This window comes from Camelus bactrianus, chromosome 17 (genome assembly GCF_048773025.1).
Source record: "Camelus bactrianus isolate YW-2024 breed Bactrian camel chromosome 17, ASM4877302v1, whole genome shotgun sequence".
NCBI lineage: Eukaryota > Metazoa > Chordata > Mammalia > Artiodactyla > Camelidae > Camelus > Camelus bactrianus.
The window spans coordinates 36,290,842-36,314,173 of NC_133555.1; the positions used below are offsets into that span (position 1 = coordinate 36,290,842).

The 23,332-nt window shown below is 44.0% G+C and overlaps 2 protein-coding genes across 3 annotated transcripts; both read right to left on the reverse strand.

Annotated features, from left to right (window-relative positions):
• Positions 1–1,577: 1,577 nt before the first annotated feature.
• On the reverse strand, positions 1,578–7,724 carry LOC105078728 (C-C chemokine receptor type 5). Its single transcript, XM_010967349.3, has 2 exons — positions 7,441–7,724; positions 1,578–5,895 (listed from the first exon to the last, which is right to left on the reverse strand). Exon 2 carries the CDS (start codon positions 5,882–5,884, stop codon positions 4,826–4,828), a length of 1,059 nt encoding a protein of 352 aa, XP_010965651.1. The 5' UTR covers positions 5,885–5,895; positions 7,441–7,724; the 3' UTR covers positions 1,578–4,825.
• Positions 7,725–14,029: 6,305 nt separating this feature from the next.
• On the reverse strand, positions 14,030–21,868 carry CCR2 (C-C motif chemokine receptor 2). Of its 2 annotated transcripts, XM_010967348.3 has the most exons (3): positions 21,582–21,868; positions 19,751–19,841; positions 14,030–17,881 (listed from the first exon to the last, which is right to left on the reverse strand). In XM_010967348.3, the coding sequence occupies exon 3, from the start codon at positions 17,868–17,870 to the stop codon at positions 16,749–16,751; it is 1,122 nt and encodes a 373-aa protein (XP_010965650.1). In that variant the 5' UTR covers positions 17,871–17,881; positions 19,751–19,841; positions 21,582–21,868; the 3' UTR covers positions 14,030–16,748. The 2 variants fall into 2 exon arrangements, with proteins under 2 accessions (XP_010965650.1, XP_010965649.1); XM_010967347.3 differs by lacking the exon at positions 19,751–19,841.
• Positions 21,869–23,332: the final 1,464 nt, after the last annotated feature.

The following is a 23,332-nucleotide window of genomic DNA, read 5'->3' on the forward strand; positions in this document are numbered from 1 at the left end:
CATGGTCCCCATGAATTCCAGACCCAACTCTCATGAACATGATGCCAACATGAAGGGAGTTAGAACTACTCCCACCTGCCCCACCCAATAGCTGGTCGCTATCTGCCCAGGTGCGATGGGGATACCCCACGTGTGATTGACAGACAGCATGCCGGTGCTCTGGCCCACCCTAGACCTGTTACATCAGGATCTCGGGGATTGGGGTGGGCTGTGCTCTTTGTCTTTAAAGTGAGTGGGTTGAACTGACAGAGCCTCAACAAAATTTTCAGTTTCAAATTATGTGATGTGATAACAGTGATGGAGAAAGGTGACTGTAAATGAAAAAGAAACCCACCTACCTCAATCGTATTTGATTGCTTCAAACACTTGGTACCTGCAACCATTGTTGGATATATGAAGGGATATGCGGGAGGGGCTTGTGGCGTTTTATGGACTTTGAAAAATACTTTGTCACAAAACATCTTCTGATCTTGTTGCAAGGTCGTGAGTTCATAGATCTACAGAGATTGGCCCCAGCCAACTGATGTTCCTTTGTGGCCTCCATTGATGTTCCTCTTATTCTACGAAACAACGAGAGTGAGTTGGGCATTGTCCACCCTGAACTGCTGTGGAAATACTTCTTGTCCACACGGGAGTAGTGCCAGCAGAGATAAACGTTGAACAGTCAAGTGCAAAAATGCCCCCTGTCTACAAGCTCTATGGTCAAGGCAGGCTGCTGGCTGCCCTGGTTGGTTTGCTAAAAAGTGGCCACAAGGGGGCAGTACAGCCTAAGGTTCTTAATGGCTTCGAGCCTCTTCCCATTGAATTAAGCTTGTAAAACATTAAAGCATGTACTTTAAAAAAATAGTTACCACTTTAAGAAAAAGAAACAAAAATAAGTTGCTGAAACATGACAGAATCACAGTTACACAGTACTTATTCTCAAAGTAGTAAAAATATGGAAACAAATATAACTTAGACTTGTAAAAATGCTTATGAGAAGTAAGAAAAATTAAAAATTTAGCACAATTGTGACACATATAACCTAACATATTAAAGTTTGACTGTGTTTTGGAAAAATACAAGCAAGAATTTTATAGGAAATTTTATTTAGTTACAAAGGAACTATAGAAATGCCTCTTTTTGCCTCTTCTGTCCACCCTCACCCCTGAGAGTTATGGCCGCTCTCCACACGCTCTGTAGGCAGTGGATATATTAGGAGACTATGAGCGTGGGCACTTAGGACGCTCAGGACTTGTTCTCTGGCTCACATCTCACTTCTCACCTCCATGGTGGCTGTTTGCTAAGTCTGATGCCTTCATGAGAAGGGTTAACACTTGAACCCTTGATGTTCATACTGGGGAATCTGTCCTCCCAGATAGATAATACATGATTTGAAAATATAATCACAGGAAATGCCAATGAGTTTTAGTTCAGTCAGTGCTGCTTTCACTAAGAACCCTTGGAATACAAATGTCAACAGAATTCTGATTTATGAATATACCTCCCTGCTAAGGATGTTGACCTTTCCTTTGACTTTCTCCATGGCACATACATAATCTCCTCCTTGATGAGGGCCTCTGGGTTGAGGCAGTGAATGGAGTCAGAACCTGCAGGTCATCATGAGTTCACACTCATTATGTTTTTGTCGGTCTAAGGGGTAGGCAGAGAAGAAGTGGGTGGTGGAGGGGCCTGCGAGCGAGGGGCACGGGGGATCCAGGCAAATGAGGAGTGAGGAATGCACATAGGGGGTGACAGAGATACACCCCAGAAAGGCTGCAGACACGGTGAGTAGCTTTTTCTTCATGTTAACATTAGATTAATTTATTCAGAAGGAACGCGGATAAGCAGTGCTTGTATATCAGCTGTAAAAACTGACACCTTCCAGCCTCCCTGTGGCAGCTGCCTCATCACATGGGGCAGGACTTCCTTCTCCCTGACCCTTCCTTCTGCTCTCACCCCAGCCCCTCCTGCTCTTCCTCGGTTCATGCCTCCTTTCAACCTTTATGATGGAAGGCAGTCCTCCAGGTATTGCTAGGGAGAGGCTGTCCTAAGGGCCAGTTCCAATTGTCCTTATCTGCTGCTTGTTTCACCAAGCAGGACCTCTAAGTAGGACGGTGGCAGGTGCTAGAGTCCGCTGTGGAAGGGGAGATTGCAGTGGGGTCAGGGGGAACCAGTGTGCTCCAGACCGTGAATATGCCCTGCTCCTTCACCTCCACCTGGAGCACCTGTCCTCTTTGAGGATAAGAGACAGGTGCACAGCAGGCCACACAGGCACTGTTGTCATCACTACAATTACAGCCTAGTCTTGGGGACAGATTTTAAATGAAAGAAAAGCAACCTTTGTAGCAACCAATCTCCTCCTCTTGCATCATGTGTCTGCAGCAGAAGACTTAAATAAAACAGATAAATGACCAGGTTATGACATTATATGCCTTCTTCATTTTCAAACATAGGCAGCTGGCATATCCTTAATCATACATTGATTTTCTTTTTTAAAAACACATTCTTTTGCTTGAGTAGTAGAATTAAGTTTGAAATGTAAAAGTTTTCAGGGTCAGTTGCTCAGAATCCCTACTCTGGGAGGTAGCATCTTTAAAAACAAATTATTCTGGCAATTTGACCCAGGGAGAGGGTCAACTTTTTAAAATACTCAGAAGGAAAAATAATCCTCAATATATGTGTGTGTGTGTGTGTGTGTGTGTGTGAAATTTTCCAAAACAACTGCTTACAAAATGCTCTCACAGTTTTATGTGGTATTTTCTAAATGTACACTTGGCTGAAAGAACAAGAATACAATCAGTTATTTCATAGGATTTTTATTAGATACCTATTTTCTTCCAAGCAATTTGTAAGTTTCTATATGCATATGAATGTCATATATATGTATCTATATGTATGTTTACACATATACACACACACACAAAGATACCAGAATGTTTGAATTGACCCAGAGGCAAGGGTCATATGTCTTGTATGCACTCTTAACAACCTTAGGAGAAAAAGAAAAGGCCCTTCCAGTCACTCCGAGTTGACAGCCACAGCCCTCAAGTTTCATATTTTAGAACTGGAGAAAAATCCATAGTACCTCTTGTTATTCTGATACCTTGATCTTCTGAGGGATTCTCACTCCTGTATGTTTTTCCACCTAATCTTTCTAAATTCAAAATTCAAAAAATTCAAAACAATCTTAGGCATGTACAAAATAAGTAGAAACTGCAAAAAAAAAAAAAAAAGTCGTAATTCTCCCCTTGAAATGAGTAAGTCCCTTAGTGTTTGGGCACGACTTGTTTGGAGATGGCATCTGGAAGGTGTATCTAAAACCCCACACTCAGCCCGAAATGTGTAGGTTGGTAAATTGTACTTTTTGTGGCTTATAAAGCTTGAGGCAGCCTGTTTCCAAATGAATGTGTTGTTCTTTCCTTTGCCTATTGATAGTTAAATCCAGAAGACTGTACTTAAATTGTGGTGCATCCCAGGCAGGCAGAATAACAGTCATTCAGGCTTCCTTCAGCTCTTTGGGGCCTCTTTACTCAATGCTTATAAAACTCTGGATTTTCATTAACTATGTAATCAGTCTCCACCTGGATCTCATATCTGACGTAAGAGTGTTCCTGGACCTCAGGCTCATGCATTCATAAATTTAGTGTTTCAAAGCCACCTGGAGATGCCTCATTATTTGAACTGGGATGGGAAAGACTGCTTTGGGGCAGGAGCAGTCAATAATGGACAGCCCAGGGTCTGTCTGCGTAGGGCTGTGTTCAACTCACAAAACTGGACCCTTCCTCTTCCACCAACTCTGTTTTGACTTAAACCTTTTTCCTTCTTCCATGCTTGATGTCTCTCCGATGCTCGCCTGAAATCTAAGGGTTCTCTCTGACTCCTCTGCCCCTCACCACCAAGCCAAATCTGCCCCAAGTCCTGCTGACTTTCTTCTTAAATGCTGTGAAACTGCACCCCTCCTTCCCATCCCTGGTATTTAAGTGAAGCCTCCTCACTCTAATCAGATTGTTGCTGGTCTCCTTCCCCTGAATGCTCACCTTTGCAGATCATACTTTGGCCAAGAAAGGAGCCTTCTGCAACACTGGCCAGGGCTCCCTGCTCAGCTATGAGACTTTGATGAGCAGTGTTGTCCAGGTTCCTCACATTCCAGCCTTGTTCTTCCTCCCCAAGGGCTGCCACAACCAGCTGCACATCTCCCCACAGCCAGGCTTTGCCCGTGCAGTGCCTGCAGCCTGGAGCTCAGCTTCCCTCTCCACCAATGGTCGATCCACCTCAAATCGTTTCTTTGTGAAGAAGCCTTCCCAGCTCTCGCCAGGCCACAGGGCTCTCTGCTGGTGTGAACATCTGCAGAACCACACCTTGGAGGGGAGATCCCACACAGAAGGTGTCATTTCTTAACTGATCTTAGGCATGTTTTTTCTCCTCACGGCAAGAGAAGAACCTATTTTAAGCACATTCGTAACCTAGATGTTCCCTTAAACAGAAACATCCAGGTTGTAAGGAAATAATACAATACTTTTCTCAATTGATTTTGTTATTCCCATTCAGGTAACCAAACTCCAAATTCAGGAATTAACAATTCCCTGAAGATTTATTTTTAATTGGACTTTTGCAGTGAAGGGAGAGTTTGCCAATAAGCCTATGTATGTGGAGGGGAGGTGAGAAGGTTGCCATCTCATCAACATGTTCTGATTTGGCTTTCTAGAATTGGTGGGCTTAAAATACCTAATACTCTTAGAGCAGATGCCAAATTGATGGATGAAACTCAGGCCCTCTGTGACAGTGAGTTCCTCTTTAGACGAATTGCTCCCACCCTTAGTCTGCACATGAAAACCAAGTCAGGTCACAAGCCAACAGAGATTTCCTGCTCCCCAGTGGATCGTGTATAAACGGAGCTCGCTCGCTCTGGAGCCTCTCCCTGGAAGATGGGACAGCTTTTGCAGAAGCGTCTGGCGATGTGCTTTCGGAAGAACCCTAACAGGTACTTTCTGAACTTCTCCCCGACGAAGGCATAGATGATGGGGTTGATGCAGCAGTGTGTCATCCCCAGGGTCTCTGTCACCTGCATGGCTTGGTCCAGTCTATTAGAGCCACTGCAGTTATTCAGGCCAAAGGATTCCTGAAAGGTGCTCAGGAGGAGGACGATGTTGTAGGGAGCCCAAAAGAGAAAGTAGACGATCATGATGGCGAAGATGAGCCTCATGGCCTTGTGCCTCTTCTTCTCGTTGCGACACCGAAGCAGGGTTTTAAGGATTCCTGAGTAGCAGATGACCATGACAAGCAGTGGCAGGACCAGGCCCAAGATGACCATCTTTAATGTTTGGAAATTCTTCCAGAAATGATACTGACTGGATGGAAAATGGGGGCTGCATGTATAGCGATAGCCCTCTTTTTGGGATTTGGTGAAGATGATTCCTGGTAGAGAGGCAAACACAGCCACCACCCAGGTGACCCCACTTGTCACCACTCCAAACGTGACCGTCCTGGCTTTTAAAGCAAACACAGCATGGACGATAGCCAAGTACCTATCAATTGTCAAGAGGATGATGAAGAAGATTCCGCCAAAATAACCAATGTGATACAGCCCTGTGAAAAATTTACACATCGCATTCCCAAAGACCCACTGGTCAGCAGCATAGTGAGCCCAGAATGGGATGGTGAGGAGGAAAATCAGGTCAGAGACGGCCAGGTTGAGCAGGTAGATGTCAGTCATGCTCTTCAGCTTTTTGCAGTTTATCAGGATGAGGACGACCAGCAAGTTGCCCACAAAACCAAAGATGAACACCAGCGAGTAGAGTGGGGGCAGGAGCTGGGCTGCAATTTCTCTCACGTCAATTTTTTGGCAGGGCTCTGATATCCCATAATCAATGTCATAGAAGGGACTTGATGTTTGATAATCCATTTTGCTCCACCCTGTGAATAAAGAGAAAGAGACTTTTAATAAAGTCCTAGAATGTACTTATCAGTCCACCATGAATATAAACCATCTTAGACATCAGTAGGTTTTAAAAACTGATACATAGATTTCTACATTTAACTGAATTTCCTTTTTTGGTCAAATGGTGAACTTTTGTGGTAAGGGATGGTTTGCTGCTAGCTTCTCTGGTCACCAGATCATCTCACCAAGTAAAATCTGGTGTTGTGTAGCCACGTGGAGTGAATGAAGCTATGATAACAATGCCCAGAAACCATGTCAGGTGCCGTCTGACACTGTCTTACAGTCTGTTCTGAAGCTGGAGTTAGCTTACACAGAGCATCATCACAAGCGTGCTGGAAATAACGGGCAGTTTCCAAGGGCACTCCGCCTGCCAAGCACTGTTCTGAGCTTCACTTCCGTTCATTCAGTTAATCCTCAAGATGACCCAATGAGGCAGGTCATGTTATTGTCCCCATTTTGCAAATAAGGACCTCAAAGCACAGAGAGGATGAGTAGCTTTCCCAAAGACATACAGCTAGGAAGCAACTGATTTTGAACGCAGGCAGCCTGCATGCTTATCTGCTATGGCATCCCGTCTTTCACTCCTTGGTAAAAGAACGAAAAGTGGGACCATCAGCCTGGTGCCTTGGTGTAGTCAGAATGAAACAGGCTGATGCCCAAATCCCCCGAGAAGGTCATAGGAGCCAGCAGCCAATTGTAAAATCCAGACTGCCATTCTCACATTTTCTCTGCAGTTTGTGTTTCTAGTTTCTGAGTTGGTAGGATTAAGAGCTCCTATACATACACAAGAAGTGGCCAGTTGGACAGTGTTTCATCTACTATCATACATCCTGGGTTAGCTCAGTCTCGCCACAACTCACTGACTTGTCTGGTCTGCTTAAGTTCCATTGCTTGATTGAGAATTTTCTCTAATTAATCCTTATGAGTCTCAAGCTCCCAGTACCTCAGACGAGGCAGCTGAGAGAAGCACATGGAAAATCTCATCTTTAAATCCTGAGCCAGAAAAAGAATCCTTACACTAAGTGTGCTGTGAAACTTGATTTAATATTTGTAATTTGATATTGATTCAGACAATTTTCAAGCTTCCCTCTTTTCTTGGAAAAAAAAGGAAAAAAGAAAAGAACGAGACTGACACAACTTCTGGTTGGGTGCATGTTCGGAGGGCATCCCACTGAGGAGGTTTTAGTTCTCCTTACCAGAAGATAATCTCTGTCAGTGTTTTGGCCAATAATCATCATCTCTCTGAAGATCTTTCTTTTGAAAGACAAGGATTTTTTTTTAAAGTAATATGGCTCCCTTTAAAATCTTTCATTCATAATCGTGTTTTTTATCTCTGATGTTATCACAGTCTGAAACTCATTCTAAATTCTAACTTTTTCCTTATCTTCAAAAATACAGTTTAAGATACTTCAGTGAGCACCTGGTGTTTTTCTAATGTCTCTTATGGTTTCCTGTAAAGGCTTTTGCTCATCACACAAGCTGAGCTAAGTAATAGGCAAAGTAGCTGAGAGCTGACTTACCGGGAGAGATTCTTGTAGGGGAACGGATGTCTCAGCTCCTCTGACCAGCTGAGCTGCGCAAATCAAGCATATAGACAGCATAAAAGTAGGAAATGCACAGCTTCTTCTGAGACAGGGGCGGGGTTTTAATGAATAAGTATTTTGCAGGGCAAAAAACCATCAGAGAGCAGCCCTTTAAAAAAAAAAAAAAGACAAAATTGAGCTTAAAATAGACCAGAAAATAGATGTCTACTCTGAAAGTTTATTCATGGGCTTCCCTGATTACACAATTTCTTTCTGGTTGTCAGCTTATTCCACTACACAGTCTGTTAGAAAACAGAAAGAATTGAATGGTTTTAGAACTCAGTGAACATTCATTTCCATCTAGTCAAAAGCCCTCACTTTCTTGAAAGAAACTGCTGTCCAAGATGCAGATGATTTGTACAAGACTGCAGGGCTTATTGATGGGGAGGCTAACAGCGTGAGAAATTCTGATTCCCTTACAGTTTGTCTTTCATGAAAGCCATCTGAAACCAGCTTTAAAGGGAAGAGAACCCCTCACATTAACCCCGTGTTCCCCTTTGTCTGCTCTCTTCCCACCCCCTTTGCCTGCCACAACTCACACACATATGCTTACCACCCAAATACTATTTCCCTCTGCAAACTAAAATAACTGGTTGCTTAAGGGTTTTTAATTAGAGGTTCACCTGTGAGCTAAACACGTTGCTCATCTTTCTCTGGATCAAGTATCCTAGGGGCATGTCACTGAGAATTTTCACTCTCCCTATTCAGCATTTTGCAGCCCTCCACAAACTAGCAGGCATTTGTGAGTGCCTGTACCTTGCCAGGGATATAGGCAGCAGAGTCCTTCACCCCAAGGACGCAGTCTATCTGGAATTTCTGTGCGAATTTTTCAACGTCAAACAGACAACCAATGGCAGAACAGGGTCAAGTTCAGGATTCTATGACAATACTGTGTGCAGTCATACCAAGCTTTCATGGTGGTTGGTTACTTATCTAAAAACCTCAATTGTCTTGTATAAATATACCACGTCTTCTTTAGCCAGAAATACTACTCAGCCATAAAAACTGGCAACATAACACCATTTGCAGCAACATGGATGCTCCTGAAGAATGTCATTCTAAGTGAAGTAAGCCAGAAAGAGAAAGAAAAATACCATATGAGAGCGCTCATATGTGGAATCTAAAAAACAAAAACAAAAGCATAAATACAAAACAGAAATAGACTCATAGACATATAATACAAACTTGTGGTTGCCAAGGGGGTGGAGGGTGGGAAGGGATAGACGGGATTTCAAAATTGTAGAATAGATAAACAAGATTATACTGTATAGCACAGGGAAATACACACAAGATCTTATGGTAGCTCACAGAGAAAAAAATGTGACAATGAATATATATATGTTCATGTATAACTGAAAAATTGTGCTGTATACTGGAATTTAACACAACATTGTAAAATGATTATAAATCAATAAAAAATGTTAAAAAAAAAACAAACAACCTCAATTGTCGACAACAGAACTGAGAACACAGTGCAAAGCCAGCCCTGTGCCCCAAGAGCACCCTCTGGGGGCTTCTGTTTCCTACACCACAGAATAAGAAGTGATTGGAGGAGACCCCAGATCTATGGAAGTCGCCAAACATAGGGCTGAGCCAGTGACTCCTGCAGTCAGATTGCCTGGCCCTGCTCTCAGCTTTCTCATCTGTGGGATGGGCTGAATAACTGTAGTTGCTTCATGGGTTGATTGGGAGGATTACATGAGTCATCTGTGTCCAGAATTAACACATCACATACACTTAATAAACATCAGATCCTTAATTCCTCATTCAGGATCCTTTCTTAGAGAGATTTGTTATACAAAATTCTAACAAAATTGGTTCCCTGGGGTCCTTGTCTTGAGTAGATTAGTATCATCAAACTAGAAGCTGAGAGAGAAGAAGCTGATGGCTGGTGCTTTGAGGAGGGGTGGGGGGATGTCTGCTAGGGAAAGTCAGAAAAGCAACTGGTAATGACAACCAGGACAGTGAATCATGAGGAGGATGTTCAAGTTCATCCTGTGTGTGTTTGAGAACTGGACTCTGTAGACATGTGGTTGAATTTAACCCCTAGCTTCATTCTTTACTACTTGATTTGAACAAGTTACTGAAACTCTCCAGGCCTTAGTTTCCTTATCTGTAAAATGTGGGCAACCCCCCCAACACAAAACTACTCAACGGATCGGTGGTCAAGATCAAATGACAGAACCAGTATAGAGCCTTTTGTGGGTCCCTGCCATCTGTGGGCTAGTTAAGCAGTGACAAAAAAAAGTATGCTTGAGGAAGAGTATGAAAAGAGTATAAAATGAGTAACAAGTAAGTAAGTATAAAATTTCACAGGAAATAGGTAACATAAATATAGATTTGGCTCATTGAAGAGAAGCCTTGTGTTCACTGATGATACACTCAGTAGAACTCTCAGATACTGCTGGACAAACGTTACATTTCTGGGTGTGGCAGTGGTTGGTATGTACTTCACCGCACCGAGCTGGGGCTTTGCCCCGTATTCTATGGGTCTGTTATCAGGGAGGCTGAGGATTTGAGGGATGCTCACCCCCAGAGGGCAGCGTGGAGTAGTGGAGCAGGCTCGTAGTCACTCAGACTGTGCTGCTGACTCGCTGTGTGCCCTTGACAAGATACTTCCCTTCTCTGTTCTTCCATTTCCCCATTTGTCAAATAATGTGCTAGACCTGGGGGTCCCAAGGGAGCACCCCACTTATATACAAAATGACTTCATGGCCAACTTGGTCTGTGGTGTATTGGTCCAAGTTGGTACATGGGTAAAATACACATTTGGGCAATATAGGGTGACGATTCCCAGGCTGAAACAAGGAAGCACAGCTTAGCAGGGTGCATGACCCCCTTTTATGGGTATGTTCAGGTCACCTCTCAGGATAGGCATTCATCCTAAGGATGCACAAGGGAATGAGGACCCATGGCAATGTCTTCAGCATTTAATCAATGAAACATTGATCTGGATACAACAGCAACGACAAACCAGTGGTTTATTATTACCCTGTGTCTTAGTTTTGTGGTCTCTGCTTCTCTTTTTCCTTTGGCCCTCCTAGTTTCCCAGTTTGCAGGGCTCTGGTTCTGATATATACAGCATTCAGACTCCCCATGAGAGATGATCTTTTGACTGGTTTGCCACTCTAGGCTCAGTGCCCATATTGGATGGTGTCTCATGCCAGCCCTCCTTGTGGGGTGCTGGCCAGCCTTTCAGCAGCTGCTTCACTTCTAGTCATTGCACTCAAGTTCTAAGAGCTGCTTCTCTCTCCTTGCCTGTGCCATGTCTGGACCACAACTCAGAGTATCATCCTCAGGATGGGGAGGACGATTGAGTCTTCTCCTTGGGTTCAAAAGGCTAACTGCTTGAGCACAGTGAGCTGAAACCCTGCCACATAGCAGCTCATGTGAACATACAGGGACTCACACCAACTCTGGGCCAATTAGCATTGAGATGGGCTGTAAAATTAGTGAATTAATCTTTTAGTTTTTAAAACAAATGTCTAATTCTAAAACCAGTACATGCTTGTACGAAGTTAGGAAAAACAGAAAAATAGGAAGTAGGAAAAAAATTAGACATATTGTCACAATCTCAAAAGAGGATGTGTTTCAGTCCAGACCTTTTACCATGCATACTTTTTGATTAGTTGTTCTCAAACATATGCTAGTTCTGTTTGCTACTCTTTTTTTTTTTTGCCAAAGATAATAGTATAGGCATGTCCTCATAAATTATTTATGGGGTCCTTATTAAAAATTCTTTATAAATGCAGCTCTTCGATTATTATTTTTATTGGGGTACAACTTGCATGCAGCAGAGTTTACTAATCCTAGGTGTAGAGCTTGGTGAAGTTTTGATACACATACACCCATACAACCACCATCCAGATCCAGAGGATAGGGAGTTAGCCCTATCACCCCAGAAGGCGCCCTTGCACCCCACCCAGAGGAAAGGGCCACTCTGACTTCTATGCATGGATTAGATGTGCCTCTTCTTTAACTTCATATAAATGGAATCACAGATGCTATTCTCTTTCTGTCTGGCTTCTTCTGTGCAACAGAATGCCGTAACTATGTGACAGAACTTTGCTATTAGTTGGTTGAGCCCTTTCCATGGTTCACTAACATAGACAGCATGTTTTAAGTGTTGCTGTAAGTGCTCTGATATCTCCACCATGGAGGAAGCTCCCAGTGTCCCCAAAGCCACCTTCACCAGGAGAGCCAGAGAATCCCCATGGTCCTCAAAGAAATAGGAAGAATTTCTCCTCCCTGCCACTGTCACGTTTTGCCACCTGTGTGCCTCAGCAGTGATGTTGAAGTCCAGTGACTCCCGGAGCCCCTTCACCTTCCGCTCCAGACACCTTTCATGGTGAGCAGATCTGGGAGGCCTTCATGCTGTCCTCTCTACTCTTGCTGGGTCTGTCCATTAGACACTTGCCAGTATGACCCCTTTCCTCAGCCCATGTACCATGTTCCCCATGCCCAGTGCAAATCTTCTAACCAAGTAGAGACTTACAGGCTGTCCACCTCATCACTTTATTAGCTATGTCCACACTTGGTATAAACCCCTTAACTCGACTGGGAAGTCTGCTCTATGCATTTTGGGAATTTCTTTCAGATCAGTGCCTAAACATGGGGCTAATGCCACCCTATGTGCAGTAACAGAAGTCTAATGTACTGATTAAAGTATATACTAGACCTGCTGTGATTGTCAGTGGGTCAGGTCACACCTGCAGCTCTGTGTTCAGCTCTCTGCATAATAACAGGATATTATGTAGGACTTTTTCTGTTGCCCCAGAACTGGTAACTATGGCCTGAGGCTGAGGGCAAAGAGGTGTTAAGTACCCTGCAGTTCTTCAAAAAACCACTGACACCTGGGATCATACACCTCCTCCAGGGCTTACTAAGACTGACAGAATCAGCCCTGTGCCCCCAGTCACCATGACAACCCCTCTCAACCCCTCTGTATAAGGAAACAAGTTTGGGCAGGAAGAGGTTGTAGAAGTGGGTGGGATTGATGGGAAGGAGGATGGGTTTCTTCTCCCCAAAGCCAAAGGAGGGGCCTCTGAAAGAATCATGTGAGTAATGGGGGCTTGCAAAAAGGAGGGCCAGCATCTCATTCTTGGGTGGGGGATCCACTGGGCAGCAAACCAGCTGAACTAAGAAGAGGAGATTGGAAACAGGTGATGGTGGAGACACAGGGTGTGGCAGTGAGGCAGCAAGGATGTCTCAAGGACATCAAGTTATAAGCATGGTGCTTTAGTAGTGGCATCTGGAGAAATTTCCAACCTCAGTCACTCACCATATCCAGGGCCAGCCCTCCACTAAATTCATGGGCTGCTTTATGGAGGTCAGCTCACCAGCCCAGGTGCCTCTTCTCTCATGGTGAGTTTCCTCTGGGTGACCCTTGGTGGCCTTTGCTGCTGGCTAATCTCACCTGAGGCCATTTCAATTTGTCAGGGAAATTTTAATCATGAGGAAAAGCGAAAGTGGAAAGATGGAGTCTTGATGGCTCACTCCCAGGAGGCTGCAGGGCCTCTCTGAAAAATGCTCAAACTGCCCCAGCTGCCACAGATTAAGGAGGATGGTATGGGGTGGACAAACCCCCAGCTCCACTGAAAATCTTAAGATACCTATGCCCTGGAATGATCATCTTTCCTTACATCTGCTTAACTCAAACAGCCCACTCAAAAGTTCTCCTTGGAATAAAGGATACTTGAGGTTTCCACTTCTAGAAATGGAGATAGTTGTCAACTTTTAAGTGGCAGTTACTTTGGTGACAATAAAATCTCACTGTAGCTGTTATTACTGTGATGCAGGACTTTCCTTCGGTTCCTTGGGGAGCTCAAAAAATTTCACATACACCTCTATTTCTGTGCTCTGAACAGTCCAATGTGATTATTAATAGTCCCTTCTCTCCCACTCCTCCCCTTTAGCAGTCCCTGGACTTGGAGATCCAAGGGCACAGGGATTAACATATCCTTCCTTGTGTACCCGCCCCAGTCTGGCACACAATAGATCCTTAGAAGTGTTTGTCACATTGAATTCCATGATGGAAAAACAAATGGACACGTTTCCAAATTTTATTTATGAGGTCACTATATGCCACATGTATTAGTTAACTTTTATGCTTCTTAGCAAACAAGCCCCACAGCCCAGTGGCTTAAAATAGCAAATGTGGACCTCTTGCTCCTGTGACATGTGTCTGCTGTGTGGCTGGGGCCCTGACTCTGTTCTTTGTGTCTTCTCGTTTACTCACTGGGGCATCTGGCCCGAAGGGGTTGTGGTCTGGGATAGGTCTTCCTGTGGCTGAGAAGGGAGAGCTAGAGGCTCCACCCAACAACTTTAACACTCTGCTTGGATGAAGCAGATGTCAGTTCTGCTCACTTTCTATTGACTGAGCCACCTGTGGATGGGGTGAGGGTGTCCCTCCTGTAGGGCACAGTGCAAGTCACATGGCAAAAGCATGTGTAATCACACCAGGGAAGGAGTGAAAAGTTGTGAAGACAGTCTGTCACACCACACCACAGCATAGCAAAACAAGCAGTTCCAAAAAAAGTTTTTTATTGTAGTAAGAATACAACATTAAAAAATCTTTTAACAGATTTTTAAGGGTACAGTACAGTATTGTTATCTATAGGCACATTGTTGTAAATCAGATAACTTAGAACTTATCTTGTATAACTGAAATTCTATGCATGTGGATAAATGGATAAAGAAAATGTGGTCTATACAGACAAGGAATATTACTTAGCCTTAAAAAAGAGGGGAATCCTGCAATATGCAATGCAACAACATGGATGGACCCAGAGAACATTATGCTAAGTGAAATAAGCCAGACACAGAAGGACACATACTGCATGATTCTATTTCCAATAGGAATCTAAAATCGTCAGCCTCATAGATGGAAAAGATAGAGTGGTGGTTGTCAGAGTTTGAGGGAAGGAGGACATGGCAGTTGCTAATCAGACTTTTTTTTTTTAAACAACATAGTTAGAGCATTGATTCATTTTCCAAGTCATAGTTTTTTAAAACAACATTTTGACATCATCAAAACAAAATCGAATACATTCATTAGGATAAAACAAGTATCTGCAGGTTAAGCAATACCCTGCAACATACACACTTCTTTCTGAAACCTTCCCTAGCCATGAGGCAAGAAAGTGAAACTATAGTAACTTCCAGCTCCCCAGGTTCCAGGTTCCAGGTTCCAGGCTCCAGGTTCCAGGAGCCCTGTGTTTCTTGCTAGCATCAGATCAGAAATGCACTAACATGTATGTACATTCTTAACTTGGCTCAGCCAAGAGGAAAGTCTTTGCTTACTTAAGTGAGATTCTCCAACTCCCCTCCTTTAGAAATAGAACTTAAAAGCTTTGATTAGGAGTCAGCTTGAATTAGGAGTTCCCACTGGCCAAACAGGGGACAGACAGTCTGAGGATTAATAGGACACTGGCAAAGCACTGAAGCAGTCGAAGATGATTCCATCCATGACTTCCTAGTCTTCATAATGATGCACAAAAGATTTTTGGTAACAAGTCAGAGAGAATAAAGACACAGTTGAGATGACAGTTGTTGAGTGCATGCTGTGATCCAGCTGATACTATTTAGATGCTGCCTTATCATGAGCTAGTAAACCTGTGGATCACAGACCTCCAACTCCGTGATCAACATTTATGTTGAACCAGCAGCGTCCCAAACATACCAGGTGCTCCAAGATTTTAAGCTCAACACCAGAATTGTCTCTATGACTAATACAGTATTTTTAGATTTGGCATAACAGTAACTCTTAAAATGATACTTTACCATAACTGTAAGTCACAGTTTTCAGCTTTAATTTAATTTTTACCTGACTTAAAAAATTTGTATATATATATATATATATGTATATATATATATGAACTCTTTGTCTATATCCATTTGGAAAACTTTTTTTCCAACCTATCTAGAGTCTTCCTCATCCTTGCCTGCCCTGCCTGGTAATAGACCCTGAGGTCACAGGCCAGTGTTTGATTTCCAAGATGGGCCCCTTCTCTCCTCTGAGCACACACCTGAGTGTCCCGACCAATTATTTTCCCTCTCCTGGGCCCAACAGGGGGTTCTTGTTGCACAATTTCCTTCACATTTTCCTGACAGCTACTCTCCCGGAGCACCACAAACAGGCTTTTGGGATAAGGCAGTCCTACAGGCCGAGTTATATGATAAAGGCTGTAGGGGTACAGGCGGGCATGGGCAGCAGGAAGGCAGGGGAAAGCCAGAAGGAAATGAACAGTGTCAGATCCAGAGACACAAGGCCTTTCGGGGGTTCTGCTGCATCCTTCCTGGCTTCTGCTCTTAGCCAGCCCTGGAAACATTCCTGTACATTCTCCTGTGAGCTTATCTGTTCACTCTGGATGGAGGAACTCATTGGTGCCCACCCCTTTCTCATCATCACTGCCTCCAACCCTTTGCCTGGAAAGACCAAATGAGGGCTTTTATTTTTTCATCTCATTATAGATTATGCCTATTTTATAAACAAGCATTTTAATAAATGTTTGTGTATGCGGATGCTGCCTAAGAAGTTTGTGAACAATGAAGCATGATACTTAATAGATTTCAAATGTAGGGTGTATGGTTGTCATAGCTAAACTGTAATAAAGCAAAAATGTGTCATGCACTTAACAGAAGGGGATCATGGACCCAACTCAAGCTCCCAAAAAGTTCTTACAGTTCCCAAGCTCTCCATGACCTGGGGTGGTGGGGCTTCGAAGTTAAATACAGTAGGAGATGGTGCTAAGGGCCAATACTCCTACCTGGCCGGGCAAGCAAACCCCTTACCTTCATCCTCGCCCAGGCTCAGCCATGCTCATACTTCCTGCTCTGTCCCCTTGGTCCTGACCCCACTCACCCTCTTTCCCTTCACCCATGCATGTCTCATTCTCTTCCCTACCTCCCGCTGATTGATTAAAGAGATTGACAGAATCAGAGTGAGCAAGAAATGGTGCAGATGGGGAAAAGGGAATAAACACAAGGCAATGTGGCATTTTCCAGAAACTGCGATGAGCTTGTTGGAGAGTCCAAGTCTGTGCCCACGGTTGTTCTGGAATATTCCCCAAGCTCATGTTGGCTCTACAAGGAGTGACATAAGTCTGTGTTGGTTCACACAACCCTGAGGTTCCTGGGAATTTGCTTCAGAGATTTCAAGTCCTCTATTCAACAAACCCTTGAGGCTTACTATCATATACAGATTGTTATCTCCCTTTAAAAATAACAAGCAAACTGCTACCGCTCTACAAAGCAGCAGAGACTTCCTGCTCCCCAGTGGAAGGGGTGTATGTTGAACTCACTCGATCTCCTGTCTCCCCGTAGAAAACTGGGCATTGTTTGCAGAGGTGTTTGGCAATGTGCTTTCGGAAAAACACGGAGAGATACCTTCTGAACTTCTCCCCGACGAAGGCATAGATGATGGGGTTGATGCAGCAGTGCGTCAGCCCCAGGGTCTCTGTCACCTGCATGGCTTGGTCTAGCTGACTGATGTTCTTACAGTTACTCAGGCCAAAGAATTCCTGGAAGGTGCTCAGGAGGAGGACGATGTTGTAGGGAGCCCAGAAGAGAAAGTAGACGATCATGATCACGAAGATAAGCCTCACGGCTTTGTGCTTCTTCTTCTCATTTCGACACCGAAGCAGGGTTTTCAGGATTCCTGAGTAGCAGATGATCATGACAATCAGTGGCAGGACCAGGCCCAAGATGCTCCTCATTACTGTATGGAAATTCTTCCATCCTAGTGGAAAATAAGGGGCACAGGCGTAACCAGAATGTTCTTTTTGGGATTTGATAAAGATGATTCCAGGGAGAGAGATGAACACAGCCATCACCCAGGTGACCCCACTTGTCACCACTCCAAACGTGACCGTCCTGGCTTTTAAAGCAAACACAGCATGGACGATAGCCAAGTACCTATCAATTGTCAAGAGGATGATGAAGAAGATTCCGCCAAAATAACCAATGTGATACAGCCCTGTGAAAAATTTACACATCGCATTCCCAAAGACCCACTGGTCAGCAGCATAGTGAGCCCAGAATGGGATGGTGAGGAGGAAAATCAGGTCAGAGACGGCCAGGTTGAGCAGGTAGATGTCAGTCATGCTCTTCAGCTTTTTGCAGTTTATCAGGATGAGGACGACCAGCAAGTTGCCCACAAAACCAAAGATGAACACCAGCGAGTAGAGTGGGGGCAGGAGCTGGGCTTCGATTTGTCCCACGTTGGTTTTTTGGCAGGGCTCACTGTAATCATAGTCATAACTGGTGGTGGATTCTTCACTGTTCCCCTTGATGTTCGTTGCAAACAGAGAATAAGATGTGGACAGCACACTGTGGCTGAACTGGGGAAATGTGTTGTTGTCATCCATCTTCCTCTGTCCTGTAAACAGAACAGAACCGTGACACACAACACAATGGCTGCAATCTCCAATCTTAGCAAGGTCCCTGCTCCACTTAAGCAACATCCCAGGCTTTGTCTTTGCTTCGCAGCCATCTCCTTGAAGGCATGTGTGCTAGTTCATCACTTCCCGTTACTTTTGATCGCAGACGCCAGTCATCTCCCCACAGCTATTGCCCAACACCCTTGGCCTTCCCAGAGAACCTGACTCTCATTATAAGGCTAACCATGCTGGACACTTGCTTTCTCTACCTCCTCTGTAGTGGAACAAGGCCTGTGACCCATTCCTGGATGATAACATATAAGGGGACTCTGCTCAGGGGCTTCTGGGAATGTTCATAATAAACCAGTATGAGTTTCATTTTCTGTTACTTGCCACCCAATGTGTTCTAACTGGTACCCCTTTCAACTTTCTGCCTCTGTCATCCTGCCAGAACTTCTCTTGGCAAGGGTGCAGTGACAACCCAATTTTTAAATGCCCTGGCTTGGTTTTAGTTTCATCCTCATCGAACATTTGATTTTTCTGCCAACTTCTTCCATTTTTAATACTCTTTTGGCTTCTGGGAAGTTAAGCTTCTGTCTCACCACTTTAAAAAATTTTCTTTGTTGGTGTCTCATCCCCCTGTCCACACTGTAAAAGTCCCCAGGCACCATCCTTGGCTCCTACTTCTTTACCTTTTACCTCTTTACCCTTGCTCCAAAGTTCTTCCTGAATTCTGTTGTCTAATCTCAAGGTTCTAAGTTTCCTGTAGTCTAGTGCTTCCCAAAGCTCTGCTTTCCAATTCCATTTCAGGATTGAATTTTCCATTTCCTACTACATGTCTTCCTGTGGATATTTTCATTTAACCAATATTTATTGAGCACCTACTATGAGCCATACTCTCTTTTAGGCACTGGAGATACTGCAGAGAGCAAAGTTGGTATCATACAGGTACTACCTTGAATTCAATCCACCCCAAACTGAACATCCCTGGAAAGTTGCTTCAACTTGTGGATTCCCTGTCTTGGCTCTTGTCGTTTACTCCATTACCTAAGAAGCAGGATTTGGCATTATCTTGGGTCTCCTCCTCTTTGGAAGATTAGGAGCCAGGCCTTTGGAGCCGAACAGACCTAGATTTGAATCCTACCTCCAACCTACAAGTTATATAATTTGGGGCTAATTACTTCTTCTACTATTAATTTTTTTTATGTATACAACAGTAACTATGCTGAGTTGCTGTGGAAACAAAGACTTAGTGCAACATCCAGTACAGAGAAGTGCTCTGCATTATTATTACTGTGTTGTATGAATTCTGCCTCATAAACACCTCTCAGAGTCATCCCCTCTGCACTTTCAACTGCCACTTTCTTGCCTTCTGTGCTTTTCATTTCTGGCTTTGATAGGTTCTTTCATTTGCTCATGCCTTCTTCCTAGTCATGCTCTCTTTCAGTCTGTCTCCTCTAAAGCTGAAATTGGATCATGCACTTCTCAGTTTAAAACTGGAGTAGCCCTGTGATATGTATGCATATGGTAGGGACTCAAAGGCAATGGCCAGACCTACTCATCATGGCTTTTCTAAGCCCATTTCTTCTCAGCTTTGTCTCTAATCACTTCTCAAGTCCCAGATCCTGTGCTCCAGCCATATCCATCTTTTTTTCCCATTTCTTCCAGGCTTGCCATTTCCTTCAGGCTTCAGTGGTTTTGCACATGCCTTCCCCTCTGCCTAAAATGGCTGGTGAGCTCCTTTTCATCCTGCAGTACCTTCTGCTCATTCCCTTTCTCCATGAAGTCCAACCCACCTCCTCTGTCAAATCATTCTTATCTCATAACACTGTGCATGCCTCTAAATAAGCATATTATCTTCTACATACTGTGTGCTCCTTGAGATCGAGGACTAGATCACATTTCTTTCTCCAGCTCTTACGATACCTCCTGGCTAAAGGAGGCATCAATAAATGTTCACTGAAAAAAATACACAAAATTTGTTTTAATAGTATGAGTTGGCTCTCAAGAATATTCTTTTTTTTTCCCTAGTAGTGACTGTGAATTTGGTTTTATCTGTGTACACACCTCATTCTTCCATTTCTCTGTGATTGCTAATTTCACAGATCTTGCATTTCACATAACTGAACTAGATTCTTTAAATTGGCAGCAACTAAATAAGACCTCTGGTCAAACTTGGGGAATAAAATGTATCCACCTAAAGAATTAAACCTATGGTCATTGGTTGAATGTTCTTTAAGCTCCTGGTGCTGTGCTAAATACCTTACATGCATTAATTACTTTAATCCTTACAATTTTGTGAGATAAGTATACATTTTACCAATGAAGAAATAGAAGCATTAACAGACTAAATGATTTTTCTCAAACTCACAAAGCAAGTAATGGCTGAGCTGGAATTTGAACCCTGAGCTATTTCAAAGGCCCTCAGAGGTGCTCATCTTCAGGCTCTGAAAACAGAGATGAATGTAGAACAAGTAGCAGGTTTTCTAGTTATTCTCCCATGCCTTGAACAGAACTTCTTTGGCGTTTAGCCTTAGAAATCCACACTCACTTGCCCACACAAGTGTGCCCCATTCATGCATGCAAAGTGCGCACATGTCCGCACATACGCGTGCGCGCATACACACACACACACATACACACAGACATTTCCGCCAGAAAATAAACTCCATGAGGGCAGAGAGGTTTGTTTTGCAATGAACTATCTTGGTGCCCTAGAACCCAGCCTGGCACGTAGAGACTGCTAAATAAATACCAACTGAAAAAGTGAATAACAGAGAACTAGCAGGCTGTAGGCTGCTGAGAAACAAAAGGCTCCCTGTGGACTAGGCTCCCAGAAAATCTAGTGGGAGATCTTATGAAAACTAAGATGCACAGGGCTTCGTCTCCTCATTGGTGTGGGAAAGCGAGGGCTGGATTGGGGGTTCTCAAATCCTGGCCTTTGGGATCCCACAGGAAGCCTGTCGGTCAGAAATATAGGGCCCAGATCCTCGCTCTGGTGATTCAGATTGGTGGGGGGGTGAGGCTGGGGGTGAACTGCCTCAACCACATCTGTCGTGTGTTTCCTATGTTTTGTTGTTCACTGCCTGGCCTCTCAAATACCAGCCACCTTCTCCTTTTTATCACCTATCCCTTGTCACCCCAGCACACCTAACTCCTACCACAACAGACACACAGCAAGGTGGAGGTTTAGGTGTCACTTTCAAGTGTGAAGACACATCACCCAGAATTGATTAAAAGCTGCCTCTCAGAAAAATTCATTCCTCACTTCAGCCTCTGAATTGAGGCAAGAGGTTCATTTTGGTTCAGGGCCTAGACTATCACATATATGGACTAGAAGGGGGAAAACTTGAGGGTAGAAGTTCCAGCTCGTCAGAGCCCTTGGGTCTGGTATGGGCAGAGTGAGAGGAGCAGTATTTGAGATTGATTGTCCTACTTGTCTTCATTTAGCACACTCTCTCCTGCCACCTGAGCCCTGAGAGGGAGTCTCACTCTGCTCTGTGCTTCCTCACTGCCATCAGGGTCTCTCTAATATTTCTGGCACAGATGCCACCCTCCACCCTTTTCTACTGTCTTGATAATCCCCCAAGTTCCTGGGCTATGCAGACCCTCAGGGTGCTCCCACTCCCTGCATCTCTAGCATTGAGATGCTTCAAGCCTATAATTCATGAAGTGATGAAAAAAGCACCCCCAGCTCACCGGTAGATGGCTTCTTCCAAGTGGCACTGGTGTGTCAGGCTTCTCAGCAACTGAACCAAACAGATCTGGAGGTAGAAACGTGGTGTGCAGAAGTAGGAAATAAAGTTTCCTGCAGAAAGAGAAGGCGGAGATACAAGGTCAAGTGATGGCAAAGATTTGAAAAAAATATATATATAGTTCTTCTTTTCCAGCCAGGATCATTGTACACTAGGTTGAGGTCTCCAGAGTAGAATTAATTTTGAAATCTTGCTTATGCAACCTTGAGGGTGAATCTGGCACACCCTGTGTATCTGCCTCTGGGTGTTAATGACTCTGGGGTTCTTTATCTTGTGGGTCTCTATATCTGGAGATCTTTCACTCTCTTCTGCCAGTAATAATTTGCATGAAACAAGCACACCAGAACTTCATTTCCCAGAGGATAAATGCTACTGGGGGCTGTTGGTTAAGGTGGAGGAAATATAATTAGATTTTATGTGACCATGTGCACTGATTTCAGTGGCACCATGGATTTGGGATTTGGTTAGAAATTTTATTTAGACAGAGTTTTTTAATGAAAAGGGAATGCTAAATGGTCTCTTGTGTCAGAGATGTCCTTAGCAGGAGGGTCCTCCACTGTTTATAGGTCCCACTCCTCAGAAAGAAATCTTGCTAAAAGAAAACACCATTGAGATTCTGGGAAGATGTTGGAGTAGCAAACACCAGGAATTTCTCTCCCCACCTAGACAACAATTCCACTGGCAGAATCTGCCTGATCTAACTGTTTTATAACTCTGGAGTCTGTTGAGGGTCTGCAACTTTCAGAGGAAGGCTTGGATGATCAATTGCAGTTAACTTCCACCAATTTAAGCTCTGAGCACAGTAGCAGCTACCCATTCCCCACCCCAGGCACCTTGACAAGCAGCTGTGCACGTGTTCCTGGATCAGCTTGCACACAGCCTGCAGGAGACAGGGTGGGCAAAAATTAGACCCTGCCCTCCAGATATGGAGGATCTGTGCTCTGATTACTGATGATTCCTTCTGATCTTAGAAGTGCAGACAAAGAAAAGAGCAGCCACTGTTGTTACATTTCCTCCTCATTGTTGCAAGCCCCTTCCCCTCTGGCTGAAGTGACTTTCAGGGGATTTAAAGAGCCAGCGCCCTTTATTTCTCTCCCTTTCATTTCTCTCTCTCCCTTTTTGGGAGTCAGACATTAAAGACTGGGACCTTCGAAAGCAGCTGCATTTCCAGGGAAAATTAGAAAGTGACTGCACATACCCAAGGAAAAGCACAGGCTCAGAAAATACCTCCTGAGAAGACCTTAAGTTCACATTTCAGTCAGATCCTTGTCACACAGAGAGATTACAACAATTACTGAACTCAGGTTCAGCTGCCTGCCACTCAAAAACCAACAATAGAGAGACAAGTGTCAATAGAAAGGAAAGGTGCTTTAATCAGAAAAGCCGGCAATCTGGGGAGAATGTGCGCAGGAGAATGTGGACGCATGTCCTGAGACCAACTCTGAAGATTCTTCTCAGCCATTACAGTTTTAAAGGGAAAAAAAGGGGAAGAATCTGAGTGAATCATTGAGGCAGGAGGTTGAGTTCAGCATCATTCTCCATTGTGTGCGGGCTGGCTGACTCTCTCTTCAGATGTTATTTTGCCTGTGTGACCTGCCTGCAGAATTAAGAGGGCTGTTGCAGGTAGAGAGCTAGTCATTCTTTAACTACTTAATTCTTCACTCTTAGTTCTTTTTATCTTGGAAAAGAATCAAC

What these genes read in the sequence shown, in the direction of transcription:
- LOC105078728 (XM_010967349.3), bottom strand. Translation starts at nt 5,884, where the DNA reads ATGGATTATCAAACATCAAGTCCCTTCTATGACATTGATTATGGGATA.
- CCR2 (XM_010967347.3), bottom strand. Translation starts at nt 17,870, where the DNA reads ATGGATGACAACAACACATTTCCCCAGTTCAGCCACAGTGTGCTGTCC.